The 18,118-nt window shown below is 42.5% G+C and overlaps 1 protein-coding gene and 1 pseudogene across 1 annotated transcript; both read right to left on the reverse strand.

Annotated features, from left to right (window-relative positions):
• Positions 1 to 2,426: 2,426 nt before the first annotated feature.
• Positions 2,427 to 3,845, reverse strand: LOC117833743 (ervatamin-B). The gene has a single exon (XM_034713342.2). The coding sequence runs from the start codon at positions 3,785 to 3,787 to the stop codon at positions 2,681 to 2,683; it is 1,107 nt and encodes a 368-aa protein (XP_034569233.1). The 5' UTR covers positions 3,788 to 3,845; the 3' UTR covers positions 2,427 to 2,680.
• Positions 3,846 to 15,944: 12,099 nt separating this feature from the next.
• LOC117867009 (ervatamin-B-like) lies at positions 15,945 to 17,308 on the reverse strand (annotated as a pseudogene).
• Between the last annotated feature and the right edge of the window lie 810 nt (positions 17,309 to 18,118).

Genomic DNA, 18,118 nt, shown 5'->3' on the forward strand with positions numbered 1-18,118 from the left:
TCCCATGAGAGGATTTTGAGCAGATTTGCCAATGTTTAGCAGAGGGTATTCTGCTGCTTACAACATCTTAGTGTGGATGATTTAGACATGTATGGTTGGGTTCCATTTGTGTACTTGGCGGAATTGGCATGGGCTCGCTGTGCATTTGTATGGTCTAACGAAGCTTACTTGTCTTATAGTTTAGGTGCTTATTTGTATTACAACAGGTAACTCATAAAATCTATCCAGAAGGGATGGTAAAATCATGGGTTCAGGAACGGTAAAATTCAGGATGTAACCGGTAAAATTTATCCTAAAGTGATGGTAAAATCTTGGGTTTGGAAACGGTAAAATCCAGGAGGTAATCGGTAAAATCTGTCCTGAAAGGTTGGTAAAATCCTGGGTTTGTGAACACTAAAATCCAGGATGTAACCGGTAAAACTTTGAAACTATATGGCCCAACCAGGAGACTAACACTTGTAAGAAACAAAACTTTATTATAACACAATAATATTACACAGGAGTGCACAACACCCTCTCTTTAGCTAGCCCTTTACTTCTATCATACTCCACTCATCTACCATGCTCATGGTTGAATAGCATGGCAAGGAAGGGGACCTCTATTTATGGGTCAAGGGAGTTCATAGGATGATGACATGTGTCCCCTTCTAGAGTTTTCACTAGACAAATATCTATATTCTACAGTATTCTAATTTCTTCATGGCAATAACATCTAGTGCCTTCATGGAAAATATCATGGATCATGAGTTGTGGGGAAGGCTCTAGAAATTTGTATTGCTTTCCTTCAATATTCCAGAACCAACTCACAGTTATATTAATGACGAATTTCACACTTCAGTCAATCTCTTAACAAGTAATTTAGATTGAGTTTCTAATTTACTACATATACCAGGATAATTAATGATGTTAATTAGTTGTTCCAATCAAAATATAGTTCGCCTTATAGTTTATGCTTTGCCGTATATCACAAGGGGCTTATTAATAATTACAGTATGCAGAAAGTTCACTTGAACCTTTTTCTAATCTCTTTTGTTACTTACCTTAATCGAAATACTCTCTCTGCTAGCTCATCAGAAATAACGTGACTAGTTTGCTCATCATTATACTAGTGCAAGATGTTCTAGAATATTTTGGTCAAATGAAAATTTGTAGCAATATATATAGTTAATTTCATAGTTTGGTTACTAAAACTATTTCCACAGTACAAAAATTTTATATATAGTATTCAATGAACAAGTTTATATACAAACCTATGGTCAAAATTGCATGTTAGTGAATACCCGGATATTTGAAATATCATACATAATTGAATAGACATTGTATAACCACGTTATGGACATTGGTATGTAAAATCGTAGAGCCATCTTGCAGCGTAGAGAAACAAAATAGAGTTTTCCCTTCATGCTTCCGCTACTTCTAAAAATGGACAAGTTGTCAATTATAGGTGTAGTATAAAGGAATATATCTATCATTTTTATTTCTTACGGAGATGGAGGTGAGAGAGATTTGAGAATACTACCCTTATTTGGTGGACTATTGTCCACCACTAGTTCAAAAATGACAATAGTGATACAAAATGAAATTTGACAACTTTTACAGCACAAAGGATAGCTCACTCAAATGTCAAAAATCTACCGTTGGCATGGTTTTGCACCAGAGGATAGCTCACTCAAATTTCAAAAATCTACCGTTGGCATGGTTTTGCACCAGCATGTTGCACAAGCCACTTGTCCATCTGTTCACCCCAAATTTTGGTCTCATAAAGTAGAAAATCATGTTAGTAATGTAACTGATAAAAATAACTTAATCTTACTTGAAGTAAATCAGTATTGCACGAGTACAGAGTATCTGATCTCTGTCCTAAGCAAGTGAACTTAGGGTGCGTTTGGTTGGTTGTATCATTTGATTCATGTATAAAATGGTTCAAAATATTAATAATCTTTTTATTTGGTTGGGAGAATTTTTATTTGGTTGGGTGAATTGTACCAACTCATTCAGGATGAAGCCATCCCACTTAACATATTATTCTACTAATAGGAGTGTACAAGCAAATTGGTTGAATCCCACCATCCAAATCATCTATACATACATCATGTGGTGCATACAACCAAACACAGCCCTTAATTCCTTCGTCTGTCGAAGCACAGCATCGTACCTGACCTCTGTCCTGAGAAAGTGAACCACTTAATTTCTTCATTCATCTATCGAAACAGGGTAACATCGTGCTGACTGGTCCGTCAGTGGCCATCTCAGCATACGGTCCAGTCGTCTTCAACCTCGACCTCCACGACGACAGCCGCGGTCGCGGATCCTCCTCGTCACAAGGAGAAGCCGCCGCCGACGTGATCTATGCTGTCCTGAGTAACGGCGTCGAAGTGCTTGCCAGGTCGTCGGAGGCGGCGACGACGAACATCATACGCAACGTCTTATCAGCATAAAAGTAGACTTTTGATATATTTCATAAAAATCAAGCATACATTAGTAAATCTGTAATTGATTTGCATATATATATCGTCGGTTTCAAACATGGTGAGTCTTATTACACATTACACATATGACTTCCGACAAACAAGTTTACTTATAACAAGTAACGGGAATAAAAAAAGTGAATATAAAAAGTTTGACTCCACCATATATATAGTAGGCTGGCTGAGAAGAAGGTAAACATGCATCATGCAAGTCACTCCTTGAGTGGGAAGGAAGGGCGGATGGCGATGCCGCACAGTCCCTCCGGCTTGCCGGCGATGTTCCTCTTCATCTTGATGAAGCCGTTGTCTCCCCACTTAGGCCCCCACGAGTTCTTGATGATCCAGTACTCGTCCCCGCCCTGCTGGTCGTACCCGACGACGGTGACGGCGTGGTTGAGCCTGATCCCGCAGGGCCCGTTGTAGACGCCCTTCTTGTAGTGCTGGAAGTTGGTGCCGCCGGCCTCGATGGACACGGCGACGGGCTGCATCGCCACCGCGTTCTGCAGCGACACCTCGTTCTGGGTGGCCACGCGCTGGTAGCCGGAGATGGTGGCGGCCGGTAGCTTGGAGCGGTCGCAGGGGCCCTCCTGGGCCTCGTAGGGGTAGTCCGCCTCCGTGGTGATGCCGCCGTTGGAGGTGATCCACTTCATGGCGCGGAAGTGGATGCCGCCCTTGCAGCCATGGTCCAGCGTGTCGCAGTCCACGAGCTGCTGCTCCGACAGGGACAGCAGCTTCCCCGTCCGGATCTTGGTGATCCCTTCCACTGCGGCCACCGTCGCGAAGGCCCAGCACGACCCACACGAGCCCTGGTTCTTTACCGGCGTCACGGCGCCTTCCTTGCGCCAGTCCACGCTCGCCGGCGCGGCGGAAAGGTTCGTGTACGCCGCCGCGTGCCCGGTGGCATCGACCGACCCGGCGCGCGTCGTGATCAGCGCCATGTACCCCTCGTCTTCTTCAGCCAGCAGCTGCGTCTGCGGGGGCACCGTGTACAGGGCCATGAACTCGTCGTTGGTGAGGTCGGTGTACTCCGTCTCGCCGAGCTCGTACGTGAGGCCGGCCGCCTGGGCGACGGCGTTGGTGCTCTCGATGTAGCGCACATTGCCGGCGTAGACCTGGAAGCGGTGGCGCTCCTCCTCGGCGGTTGCGTACGACTTGCCGTACTCCGCCTTCCACTGCTGGAACCTTGCCAGCATCAGACCATCATCGTTGTCGTCGTCGGCGAGGCTGTTGGCCGTTGCTGACAAGCAGCCGTTGAGGGAGACGGCCACGAGGAGGAGTACGCATGGAAGCAGGAAGCGTTTGGCGGAGGAGGCCGCCATGGATGAGCTAGCTCAACGCGTGGAGAATGTATGCAGATGTTTCAATGAGAGGAGAGAGGGCGCGTTGATCGAAATGGATGGATGGATGGATGCTTAAATAGAAGCAGTTGCTCCAATACGGTCGTTGACATTATGCAGATCAACGTGATTCAAATGTGGTGCTCGTATCTTAAGGAGTTAAGGTACATGTGATTTGCATGCATATTCGTCATCTCGGTTGCAACTTGCAACTGAACCAAAGTAATAAATCAGTAGTATGGGATAAAGCACTGGACTCGATCCTCAAAGTTTCTACCCCTGCCATACTGTAAATATTCTGCAGGATTCTTACCTATAAACTAGCAAAGTTATACAGTTACCTGAGAAGAACTTATATACACTAAGCAGAGAACTCACCTTCCATGCGCCCTCTTTTATCCCGGTTTAAAGTTGACCCGGGATAAAAGTTTCACGAACCGGGACTAAAACTCGATCACTGGCGGGGGCTCACCAACCGGGACCTTTTATCCCAGTTGCAAAGGGTAGTGGAAAAAAAAGGCCCTGAGAGACCTTTTATCCCGGATAAAAGATCCCCTTTTATGCCGGTTGGTATTACAAACTGAGATAAACGGTGTAATACCATCCTGGATAAAAGGCGGTCTTTTATCCCGGTTGGTATTTTCAACCGGGGTAAAAGGGTCCCCCACGGATGGCTAAAAAGAACTAAATCCCTCGAAATCCCTCGAACCCTTTTATCCCGGTTTGTAATACCAACCGGGATAAAAGGGGATATTTTATCCCGGTTGGTGTTTCCAACCGGGATAAAAGGGTCCCCACGAGTTAATACAAAAGGATTGCATCCTCTATATAGTTAGATGTGTTGTGTAGGTGGGATGGCAAGGAGGCTACACGTAAGGCTTGAGGTCGTGTGTTCGAATCCCGCGCATGCGCATATTTGGTGTGAAAAATCGTGTGACTTGTGACATGCGACGTGTGCGTGGAGGGGGGCTCCTAGGGATCCCCTGGGATTTCTTTTTTTTTTTGGGCTGCGCCTGGTGTGGCGATCCTTTTTATCCCGGTTGGTATTACCAAGCGGGATAAAAGGGGGTCTTTAGTCCCGGTTGAGTGACCCGGGACAAAAGACCCCCCTTTTGTCTCGATTGGTTTATCCCGGATGGATTTTCAGGAGATTTGCTCCCTACTAACTGGGACTAAAGGCGAGTTTTCTACCAGTGATATATAGATGCGATAAATTTAAACCTTAAGAAAACCAAAGTTGACTTTCATTTTCTAGAACATAACAAGTTTAACTTGTTTTGAAAGAATACATGGAGCTTATGTGGTTTGTTGGGGATAATGCATGGAGAGGGATGTTATATGTATGTCTCCACGAAGATACATATTTCTTCTTTCTCTTTTTAACTGTGTGTATGACTAAAAAAATACTACATGACACTCATTTAATAATGATCATGTGCAATGTGCTCGAAGTGGACTAAGGGGATCTTTAAGAAGAGCACATATAGGATGGGCCGGAGTTATCATATTCTAATTCATGTGAATAATGATATTTGATGTCAAGTAAATGTTCAATTCACCCAAAAGTGAATCAAGTTTGCATTTGAAAATACTAAAACTTTAACACGGAGGGAATGCATTAATTAAAGAGAAAATTATAAAGACGGCCCCATATGTTATTTAGGCTTTGAGATTCCCATAAGGCTATTTTCAATGGAGGATTTATATTAATGGGACGGTTTCCGACATTGCAACATCATCTAAACTAATTTTTGTTGATGAGTGAAACCATACATTTGTTGATTTTTATTTATGGTTTGCCTACGAAAATCAGGCCATAGACTTTAATTGAGATGCATTTGATTGAACAAAATCAGTTGAAATAAAACTATGTAGCCCTCAACGATAGTTTCAACATGTTTCATGTATAGTCACGGAGACAGTACTGTACATGCAGTTTCATCCCCATTCTAAAACCAATTTCTTCTCCTTCCTCATAGATACTCTGCCAAGCACGTCACCGTACCCATGAAACCCATTTCTTCTCCTTCCTTATAGATACTCTGCCACGCACGTAGGGGTGGTAATGGATCATGGCCCTCATACCTCCTTCACAGTACAACTCAACCTTATCTATTTTTAGTTCAAAATTATATAATATTATGGCCCGGTCCTTGTTGAGTCCGATTCTTAAATTTGCTATGCTATATTATTAGAGAGCCCTTTACCACCCCTACACACACGTCATCATATTTCTTCATTTAATGAAAATGAAACCCTGGCGAAGGAAGAGAGACGTGTTTCTCTCTACGCAAAACGTACAATAACGTGGAACACGTAGATCAGCTCCTGTCCTGAAGCGGCCAGCTAGCGATGATGACAACGTACGTGGTCCGCCGTGTCGCGGGCCAACACACGACCAGAGACGGTGATGACAATTGTCCGTCTTGACGGTTGGCAATGCAATTAGCTACCAGACAGATGCCAAACGTGCATCTCGTTGAGGTAAACAAAACGCACAAGCTACCCGAGACAGCTAGCAACTAGTACACGCACTCATCTAGGCAGTGGTGATACGTACTACTTGGAATGAGAAGGCTAGAATAAGAGGCATGCATGCATGCACATGATGGACCTATCATAATAAGATGCATATGCATGCATGCACCAATCAACAAGCAAGCAAACATATGGAGAAAACCAAAACAAGTTGAGCATGCTTGTTATTAGTCGACGTGTGGACCAGATAAGCGTGTTTCTCGTTGGGCTCGCAAGCTACCAGAACCGGAGACGTGGCAGCTGGTTTAATTTGGCACGTAGGTGAGAACGGGTGGAACGAGGTACGCCAAGCGAAAAAAGTATACCTAGGCACGTAAATATACAACGTTTAGAACAAGCTACTATCTAAATTGGCTTGCGATTTCCTAGATCACCATTGATTTCCTAGATCAATTGGCTTGCCTAAACAAATTTTTTTTAGATTAAGGAACATTGTCCGGCCTCGATCATCCTCAATTGGATGTCTACAGCCACCAACTTACAACCTGGACACAAAACATGCAGCTCTCAGGCTGCTCCTAAAACTTCTAGTGCCAAAATACAGTTTAGACAAGACTAAACAAGGTAGGATCGAACTAAAACAGACCAAGCTCCTAGGTCTAGAGTCTGGTTCCAAAACAAAGTTCAGACAAGACTAAACAAGATCTCTGATACTTCTTAGGACCGAACTAAAATAGACCAAGGTCCCAGGTCTAGAGATAGCTTCCAGGTAAACTGAAGAAAGATCCACACCATCAGCACATAAACCTTTCAAGATCTGCCCTGACGCCAGACAGCCTAAGACATCAATCTTCTCCTAAAGTTCCATCCATATTTATGGAAGAAATCCAAAGCAGTAATTTCAAGTCTGCTACAGTTCTTCTTCAAATCAATTTTCTCTTCCTCCTTAGATAGCATCGCCCATGCCCTTGCCCAATAAGTCCCTTTGAACATTACCTGCAAAAAGGAGTTAGTGGTATTTCCTTTGAACAGCACATCATTTCGATTCAACCAAATAGCCCAGCATAGTGCAACAGCTCCTACAATCATCTGGTTTCTATATTTCCAGGGATAACCTCTAGCCCAAGAACCCAGCATATTAGGACCACTAGCAGGCGGTTGAATTCCAGATGAAAAGAAAACTGTATTCCAAATGCATCTTGCTAAATGGCAATCAAAGAATAGGTGTTGCACTGTCTCTTCATCGTTGCAAAAACAACACTTGGTACTACCTTGCCATCTTCTCTTGGCAAGATTGTCCTTTGTTAGGATCACTCCCTTCTTCAAATACCATAAAAATACTTTGATCTTTAAAGGTATTTTTAACTTCCATTATGCACACAAGGAGGGAGTTCCTTCAGCTTGCATTATCTCTCTGTACATGGATTTTACTGAGAATTCTTTGCTTTTGTTTAAGCTCCAACAAAATCTATCTTCGTGATCTTCCAAGCCATGACCTTCTATTTCAGCCACCAATTTTAGCCAATCATTTAATTTATCTCCTGTAAGAGCTCTTCTGAATGACACATTCAGGGGAACCGCTCCAGAGACCTTGGCCACAGTGTCATTTTTCCTCCTAGCTATGTTAAACAAAGATGGAAATCTCTCCCTGAGAGCTTTCTTTCCAATCCATACATCTTCCCAGAATTTGGTTTTCTTTCCATTATGCACTTCAAACCTACCCATTGCCATGAATTGATCCTTTATTTCCATGAGTCCACCCCAAAACTGTGAATCTCCCTTTTTCTTCTTCACTTGAGTAAGAGTTTTATTACTTAGGTATTTTCTTCTAAGTAATTTTTGCCATACCCCTTCCTCGTTCAAAAGTTTAAATAGCCACTTGCTTAACAAGCATCTATTTTGCACTTCCAGGTTTGATATGCCCAATCCTCCTACGCTCTTTGGTACACAGAAAATACTCCATTTGGCCAATCTGTATTTCTTTTTGTGTTCATCACATTGCCAAAAGAATCTAGATCTGTAGTAGTCCAGTCTTTTGAGAACACCTTTAGGTATTCTAAAGAAAGACATCATAAACATTGGTAAACTAGAAAGGACAGAGTTTATTAGTACCAGCTTTCCTCCAACTGACAATAATTTACTCTTCCAGCTTGCTAGTTTTTTCTGAAATCTCTCTTCAACCAATTTCCAATCTTTATTGGTAAGTCTACGATGGTACATAGGAATTCCAAGATATTTAAAAGGTATAATTCCTTCCTTGCACCCAAAGATCTCCACATATTCTTTGACTATATTTTTTTGCCTCCCCAAAACAGTACAATTCACTCTTATGGAAGTTGATTTTGAGGCCTGAGAGTTTTTCAAATGTACTTAGTACTAACTTCAGATTTTTAGCCTGTTCTATATCATTTTCCATAAAAAGGATTGTGTCATCTACATATTGGAGGATAGATAATCCTCCATCTACCAGATGGGGTACTAGACCCTTAATTTGCGCTTTCTCCTTGGTTCTGGTTATTAGAACTGCTAGCATGTCAGCCACCACATTAAACAACACTGGGGATAGGGGGTCTCCTTGTCTTAGCCCTTGTTTTGTTTGAAAGAAATGTCCAATGTCATCATTAACTTTGACCTCAACACTTCCCCCACTAACTATGTTTTAAATCCATTTACACCATGTAGGAGAGAAACCCTTCATTTTTAGAGCCTGTTGTAAGAAAGTCCAGTTAACCTTATCATAGGCTTTTTCAAAGTCCAATTTGAGAATTATTCCATCCTATTTTTTCCTACACAACTCATGTATTGTCTCATGCAGTATTACCACCCCTTCCATAATGTATCTTCCAGGTAGGAAGGCAGTCTGAGATGGTTTTATCACTTTATTAGCCACCAGGGTAAATCTGTTGGCCATCACCTTTGTGAATATTTTAAAGCTAACATTTAACATAAAGATTGACCTATATTGCTGGATCATCTTAACCTCCTTAAGTTTAGGAATTAATGTTATAATTCCAAAATTTAAACTATACAGTGGTAACGTACCCTTATGGAAATCCTCAAACATGGCCATTAGGTCATTCTTTATGAGGCTCCAAGTTTCACACAGTGGTAACTCTAAGGGAGTCCTTGAATGTTCAAGTTGCACACACAACTAAGTAGAACACTAACAAGTTTAAGGAACCCCATGATGTAATTTTTTTTATTGATAAAAATTAAACTTCTTGTTAACTTTGTCCTTCTTTTGGTTCTTTCCAGCGCATTGTGTGGCCTTTGCCTATGGTAAAACAGTGGAGATAATGGAGCGTGCATATAGTATTAGAAAAGGACCGTCAAACCAATAAATCCGTATGATCTTGAGCAAAGGTTTGATGAGAAGTTGTCTAATGATCATTCTGATGGCTCTCATAGATCGAAAGTTGGTATACATAAAGTCCTTCATATGGGTTTGATTCTAAGATCGGAAGGCATTCAGAGACGCAGAGTATGTCAGAGTATGTCATTTGTATACATTTGCAATTATTTTATTGTGTCTCTTCACTTTATGAAGCTAATATTTTTCTTTTGCAACATTTGTTTTTTTAGTCTTAGGATAGATACATCGCCGCTGATGTTTCCACTATCCCATGAGAGGATTTTGAGCAGATTTGCCAATGTTTAGCAGAGGGTATTCTGCTGCTTGCAACATCTTAGTGTGGATGATTTAGACATGTATGGTTGGGTTCCATTTGTGTACTTGGCGGAATTGGCATGGGCTCGCTGTGCATTTGTATGGTCTAACGAAGCTTACTTGTCTTATAGTTTAGGTGCTTATTTGTATTACAACAGGTAACTCATAAAATCTATCCAGAAGGGATGGTAAAATCATGGGTTCAGGAACGGTAAAATTCAGGATGTAACCGGTAAAATTTATCCTAAAGTGATGGTAAAATCTTGGGTTTGGAAACGGTAAAATCCAGGAGGTAATCGGTAAAATCTGTCCTGAAAGGTTGGTAAAATCCTGGGTTTGTGAACACTAAAATCCAGGATGTAACCGGTAAAACTTTGAAACTATATGGCCCAACCAGGAGACTAACACTTGTAAGAAACAAAACTTTATTATAACACAATAATATTACACAGGAGTGCACAACACCCTCTCTTTAGCTAGCCCTTTACTTCTATCATACTCCACTCATCTACCATGCTCATGGTTGAATGGCATGGTAAGGAAGGGGACCTCTATTTATGGGTCAAGGGAGTTCATAGGATGATGACATGTGTCCCCTTCTAGAGTTTTCACTAGACAAATATCTATGTTCTACACTATTCTAATTTCTTCATGGCAACAACATCTAGTGCCTTCATGGAAAATATCATGGATCATGAGTTGTGGGGAAGGCTCTAGAAATTTGTATTGCTTTCCTTCAATATTCCAGAACCAACTCACAGTTATATTAATGACGAATTTCACACTTCAGTCAATCTCTTAACAAGTAATTTAGATTGAGTTTCTAATTTACTACATATACCAGGATAATTAATGATGTTAATTAGTTGTTCCAATCAAAATATAGTTCGCCTTATAGTTTATGCTTTGCCGTATATCACAAGGGGCTTATTAATAATTACAGTATGCAGAAAGTTCACTTGAACCTTTTTCTAATCTCTTTTGTTACTTACCTTAATCGAAATACTCTCTCTGCTAGCTCATCAGAAATAACGTGACTAGTTTGCTCATCATTATACTAGTGCAAGATGTTCTAGAATATTTTGGTCAAATGAAAATTTGTAGCAATATATATAGTTAATTTCATAGTTTGGTTACTAAAACTATTTCCACAGTACAAAAATTTTATATATAGTATTCAATGAACAAGTTTATATACAAACCTATGGTCAAAATTGCATGTTAGTGAATACCCGGATATTTGAAATATCATACATAATTGAATAGACATTGTATAACCACGTTATGGACATTGGTATGTAAAATCGTAGAGCCATCTTGCGGCGTAGAGAAACAAAATAGAGTTTTCCCTTCATGCTTCCGCTACTTCTAAAAATGGACAAGTTGTCAATTATAGGTGTAGTATAAAGGAATATATCTATCATTTTTATTTCTTACGGAGATGGAGGTGAGAGAGATTTGAGAATACTACCCTTATTTGGTGGACTATTGTCCACCACTAGTTCAAAAATGACAATAGTGATACAAAATGAAATTTGACAACTTTTACAGCACAAAGGATAGCTCACTCAAATGTCAAAAATCTACCGTTGGCATGGTTTTGCACCAGAGGATAGCTCACTCAAATTTCAAAAATCTACCGTTGGCATGGTTTTGCACCAGCATGTTGCACAAGCCACTTGTCCATCTGTTCACCCCAAATTTTGGTCTCATTTAAATAGTATAGTCATAGCAGAAAAAACCTTGGATTTTTCTATAGTTCGGAGCACGTTGCATGATGTATAAAGATGTAGATGAAAAAACAACCATGTTACCTTTTGTACCTCCTGGTACCTGATTACCTAAATATGCAACTCTATATAGTGTGGAGGGAATATTTTAATTTGTTTAGTTGCCAACTACTTTGTAGCCATAGTATATACTTGTAACCACATTCAAGTTATCCATAGCAGAAATAATTATTTGCTTTCTAATTTACTGAGATACAATGGAAGTGCAGAAAAGTTGTTTTATCCTTCATTTAAATGTAGCAAAACAAATCAAGAATTACCATACAAAGAAAATAGTTGGAAAACAATATGTTCTTGTATATATGTACAGCACGTGATTGGCATAGATAAAATTTCTAAGAACAACAACAACACACAATGTTTAGCAGTGGCTTACGTATATAGGAACACAGATATAAATTATAAACAATAAATTAAAAGCACAAGCTTGCAAGAAGGGGATGCTGTGCACTAGGCAGACAAAAAAAATCACGAAACCATCAAGCTTGTAATATAGAATGACAAAACATCATTAAAATATCACTTGTACCGCCCACGTATATTGCACTTATCACACATGTACCACCTGAAAATTGCATAAAATAAGACAAATAATTTAGAAGCATACTCCTAAAATTTCCACCAGATCTACACAAAATAATGTATATAACAAATGATTACAACAAGAAAGGAATTACCAAAATATTACAAATAATATTATTATACCACATGTATATTAACATAATTACAAAAGAATTCTGGGGCATCTCCCGTACAATAAAAAGAAGCCTCAAAGTCACATTTATACGTTTTCTGTTCTAAGAAACCAACATACGATTTAAATTAAACTACTAATAATTGAATGCATGTTTCAGTATAAATACCACTATAATTTATCTAGATGTTTTTTCCGTTAACATTCTTGCTGCTAACTTGTGAATCTGTAGTACTCAAATAAACAGTTCATGTTGAAGTTTGATCCAAAATAACATTTAACACTCACCTAGATTTTGCACCCCTCAAAAAATTGCTTAGTTTGTGGGGATGCATAAGTGATCAATGTATATTCACAGATATAGAGCGAGCAATCAAAAGATCCAAGATCTAGGTGTATAACATGCGTACTTATTATAAAAAAAAGAGAGCAAGGTCACAATACATGTACTATAGGTTATAAACTGAAAAACAAAACACATAAGATCTTGCATGTGAAACTATCATCCTGTACCCAGTTTCAATAAAACTATCAACCAAATCTGGACGAGCAGTTGTATAATCCATTTAGACAGCAGCGCATACATGCTGAGAAGCAACCAATCAGCGCATACTGCCGGATCTGGCTGTACCAACCAGTAGTTTTTAGATGGATTAGTAATGCAATGAATTAAATACAACAATCTGAGTGTATATATACCGAATAGTATTTTTGTCATGTATAGTAGCTCTAGGTTGAGCAAACAAATAAATTTTGAATCGCATTTCTAAGAGCAAAAATCTTTTCCTAATGATTTTCGAAAGTTCAGCGAATGAACATGCACAAAACCTACACAACTGGCATAGTTAGCTTCTTCACTGTATACACCTTTTTGCAGTCGCACGGACCGGGGAGAGAGATCGATGCTTGGCAGACTCCATCAGCAAGTTTCTCCGCTCTCGACCGGGAAAGGAACCCACAGATGCAAGGTGAGCCGATCATGTAAATACAAAAGGTCCAATGAGATCAGCCACAAGAACACCAGATCTAGTGGGGAAGGAAGCTCAAAACTGAGAATCTGACGATCATGTACTTAGTTAGTGTACTTAATTAGTTACTGCTGCTAAACAACACATGCATGCATGAAACAAAGATGCTACAAGCTCACATACGCATGAATTGTCTGAGGACAAACTAGAGCTCAAATTACTTTGCAATGAATACATTCGAAAGTAACATTTCACAGGTAAGGATTCGATTCCGCACTGCATTATTCTGTTGGCATGGGGTGCATGAGGAGAGAGGACTCACCCGTATTCATGCTCTGGCGGAGGTTGACGGAGCGTCTCGCGACTTCGAGCACCCAGGCATCGTGCCCGTCACCCAAGAGCGGCGGCGCGGGCGGCAGACAAGCAGCTGAACGCAAAGGAGAAATTCGAGGCAGAGGAGGTGGTGACGGTGCTGCAGACAGTCGAGCGGGGAGATGGAGGCGGTGGCGAGACAGGTGCCGGTAGGGGTGGTAGCCGCGGTGCGGGAGGCGGCGTCGGCGAGGCTGGCCGCGAAGGTGGCCCTCGATCGTCGTGCTGCTGGAGGAGGGGAACAGGTAGAGCGCGGTGGATGCCGGCACCGCTTTGTCAGGACGAGATCCATCGCCATCTGGTACGGATCTGGGCTCCCGTGTGCCCGGCGTCCTCCTGGCCGAGCGAATCAAGCACGGGCCGATCTGCCTCGCCCTCACCGTAAAGTTGTCTCGAGCCTGCCTTTGCCGCCGCCGTTGTTGATGCAGCTGGGGGTCGCAGCACGCGGATCCGTTGGTGACGGAGACCTTCTGATACCGTCTCGGCGCCGCGCTGACCGAGCTACGACCCGCGAACACGATCGACGGCCATTGTCGCCGCTGCCGGTGTCCAGGTTCAACGCCGCCCAGGCTGCCGGTGTGCACCTGCAGCTTCCCGTCGCCGGTGTACTGTCGTTGTCGCCGCCAAATGACCAACGCGGACCGCCACAGTTCAAACTTCAACGCCTCGCGAGGTGCCAATGACGACGCCAGATCTCTCGGCTTGCCGACGAGGTATCTCGATGTCGCCGCCCACATCGGATGGTAGGAGCGCCTCGCCTCCTTCCCGACACCGCTAGATCTGGCGGTGGCGGCTGAACCACCGCTTCGCACTACCGGAAAATGAAATTTTGCCGAGTGTTTTTTTGCCGAGTGTTTTTTTGCCGAGTGCCTATCTTAAAACACTCGGCAAACCTATGCAAACCTCCACACTGCTGGAACTGGTCCAACTGCCAACTCCCGCGGCACATATTCAGAAAGCGGCAATATTGCTAACTGATCCCTCCGTATCAAAATAATTGTGTTGTTGACTTTTTTTCTACAACTTTGACCATTCGTCTCATTCAAAAAATTATGTAAGTATCATCTACTTTGTTCGTGACATGCTTTACTATTATAGGTGTTTTAAAGATGACTTATCTCTTTATATGTTTACAATAAATTTTTGAATAAGACGAATAGTCAAAGTTGTAAGAAAAATTCAACGTCGACAAATATTTCAATATGGAGGGTAGTGATATGGAGGGTAGTAGTTGCAATAAACTTCCTTATAACAGTTTCTGAAACTGTTCTTTGACGATACAAAATCTGACAATTTAGCACACATTTCCAATCCAAACGCCACTTAAATGCTCCTTACCACTGGAATTGAAAATACAGCTGAAAACTCTAGCTAAGACACAGAATTGGACAGAATATATATATATATATATATATATATATATATATATATATATATATAAGTGCTAGTATATATTCATAAAGTAGAAAATCATGTTAGTAATGTAACCGATAAAAAACAACTTAATCTTACTTGAAGTAAATCAGTATTTCACGAGTACAGAGTACCTGACCTCTGTCCTAAGAAAGTGAACTTAGGGTGAGTTTGGTTGGTTGTATCATTTAATTTATGTATAAAATGGTTCAAAATATTAATGATCTTTTTATTTAGTTGGGTGAATTTTTATTTGGCTGGGTGAATTGTACCAACTCATTCAGGATGAAGCCATCCCACTTAATATATTATTCTTGAACCATATGGTACAAGCAAATTGGTTGAATCCCACCATCCAAATCATCCATACATGCATTATATGTGCATGCAACCAAATACACCCTTAATTTCTTCGTCTGTCGAAGCACAACACCGTACCTGACCTCTGTCCTGAGAAAGTGAACCACTTAATTTCTGTGCTGACTGGTCCGTCAGTGGCCATCTCAGCATACGGTCCAGTCGTCTTCAACCTCCACCTCCACGACGACAGCCGCGGTCGCGGATCCTCCTCGTCACAAGGAGAAGCCGCCGCCGACGTGATCTATGCTGTCCTGAGTAACGGCGTCGAAGTGCTTGCCAGGTCGTCGGAGGCGGGGACGACGGACACCACCTGCGATCGACGGACATCATACGCAACGCCTTATCAGCATAAAAGTAGACTTTTGATATATTCCATAAAAATGGAGCATTTGAGAACGAGTAAATCTGTAATTGATTTGCATATATATATCGTCGGTTTCAAACATGGTGAGTCTTATTACACATTACACATATGACTTCCGACAAACAAGTTTACTTATAACAAGTAACGGGAATAAAAAAAGTGAAAATAAAAAGTTTGACTCCACCATATAGTAGGCTGGCTGAGAAGAAGGTAAACATGCATCATGCAAGTCACTCCTTGAGTGGGAAGGAAGGGCGGATGGCGATGCCGCACAGTCCCTCCGGCTTGCCGGCGATGTTCCTCTTCATCTTGATGAAGCCGTTTTCTCCCCACTTAGCCCCCCACGAGTTCTTGACAATCCAATACTCGTCCCCGCCCTGCTGGTCGTACCCGACGACGGTGACGGCGTGGTTGAGACTGATCCCGCAGGGCCCGTTGTAGACGCCCTTCTTGTAGTGCTGGAAGTTGGTGCCGCCGGCCTCGATGGACACGGCGACGGGCTGCATCGCCACCGCGTTCTGCAGCGACACCTCGCTCTTGGGGGCCACGCGCCCGCAGCTGGAGATGGTGGCGGCCGGTACCTAGCGGTCGCAGGTGCCCTCCTGGGCCTCGTAGGGGTAGTCCGCCTCCGTGGCGATGCCGCCGTTGGAGGTGATCCACTCCATGGCGCGGAAGTGGATGCCGCCCTTGCAGCCACTGTCCAGCTTGTCGCAGTCCACGAGCTGCTGCACCGACAGGGACAGCAGCTTCCCCGTCCGGATCTTGGTGATCCCTTCCAGGCTTCCACTGCGGCCACCGTCGCGAAGGCCCAGCACGACAAACACGAGCCCTGGTTCTTTACCGGCGTCACGGCGCCTTCCTCGCGCCAGTCCACGCTCGCCGGCGCGGCGGAAAAGTTCGTGTACGCCGCCGCGTGCCCGGTGGCATCGACCGACCCGGCGCGCGTCGTGATCAGCGCCGTGTACTCCTCGTATTCTTCAGCCAGCAGCTGCGTCTGCGGGGGCACCGTGTACAGGGCCATGAACTCGCCGTTGGTGAGGTCTGTGTACTCCGTCTCGCCGAGCTCGTACGTGAGGCCGGCCGCCTCGGCGACGGCGTTGGTGCTCTCGATGTAGCGCGACCTGGAAGCGGTGGCGCTCCTCCTCGGCGGTTGCGTACGACTTGCCGTACTCCGCCTTCCACTGCTGGAACCTTGCCAGCATCAGACCATCATCGTTGTCGTCGTCGGCGAGGCTGTTGGCCGTTGCTGACAATAAGCAGCCGTTGAGGGAGACGGCCACGAGGAGGAGTACGCATGGCAGCAGGAAGCGTTTGGCGGAGGCCGCCGCCATGGATGAGCTAGCTCGACGCGTGGATCGGAGAATGTAGATGTTTCAATGAGCCAGGAGAGCTAGGGCGTGTTGATCGAAATGGATGGATGAATGGATGCTTAAATAGATGTTGCTCCAATACGGTGGTTCTTATCTACGGAAAATTCCAAAAGCCACCCTGAACTTTGCCCCAAACTTCGAATCACGCCCCTCAACTAATAAACCAGCTTGTTCATACTCTAAGGTCCTGTTTAGATATTTAGTTTAGAAAAACTCTACAGTTTGTAATATGCTTTGGTTTAGGAAAACTACTTTAGTGTTAGAAAAATTCTACAGCAGGAAATATTTGAACGCAAGAAGTCAAGTAGTTTTAAACTTGGATTGCTAAAAACTTTGGTGCTTTTGGAGTTTTTAAAAGGAAAAAGGTCCATTGTCCTACCCTCGCATATCCACTTTGTTCGCCTAGCCCATTCAACAAAATTTAGCCTTGATTTGTGGTCCTAAAATTATTTTTAGTTAGTCCTCTAATGAAATTTATCTTTTTGTTATTCACGCACAAGTTATGTTTTAAATTCAATTTTTATGAGTGGATAGGTAATATGATGCCTTATGTTAGAAAATTACATTTAGAAATTCTCATGATTATCATCATAGGTTATGAATATTTAATACGAAATTGACATTAGGGATCCAACACTACGTGAAAAGTAATTGTGAGAAGATGGTTAAATTAAAAATCCAAACTGAGATGATATTTGAACTGCATATCAGTACTACCATAAAATAGCTAAAAATATAGCATGGTTGCGGAGAAGTTAAAAATAGCTAAGATAATTTTTTTGAACCATATAAATATAAATATGAAAATTTAGTGCATCGCTGTCTTCCATGTCTTCATCA

The sequence above is a fragment of the Setaria viridis genome, chromosome 8 (genome assembly GCF_005286985.2).
Source record: "Setaria viridis chromosome 8, Setaria_viridis_v4.0, whole genome shotgun sequence".
NCBI classification, from domain to species: domain Eukaryota; kingdom Viridiplantae; phylum Streptophyta; class Magnoliopsida; order Poales; family Poaceae; genus Setaria; species Setaria viridis.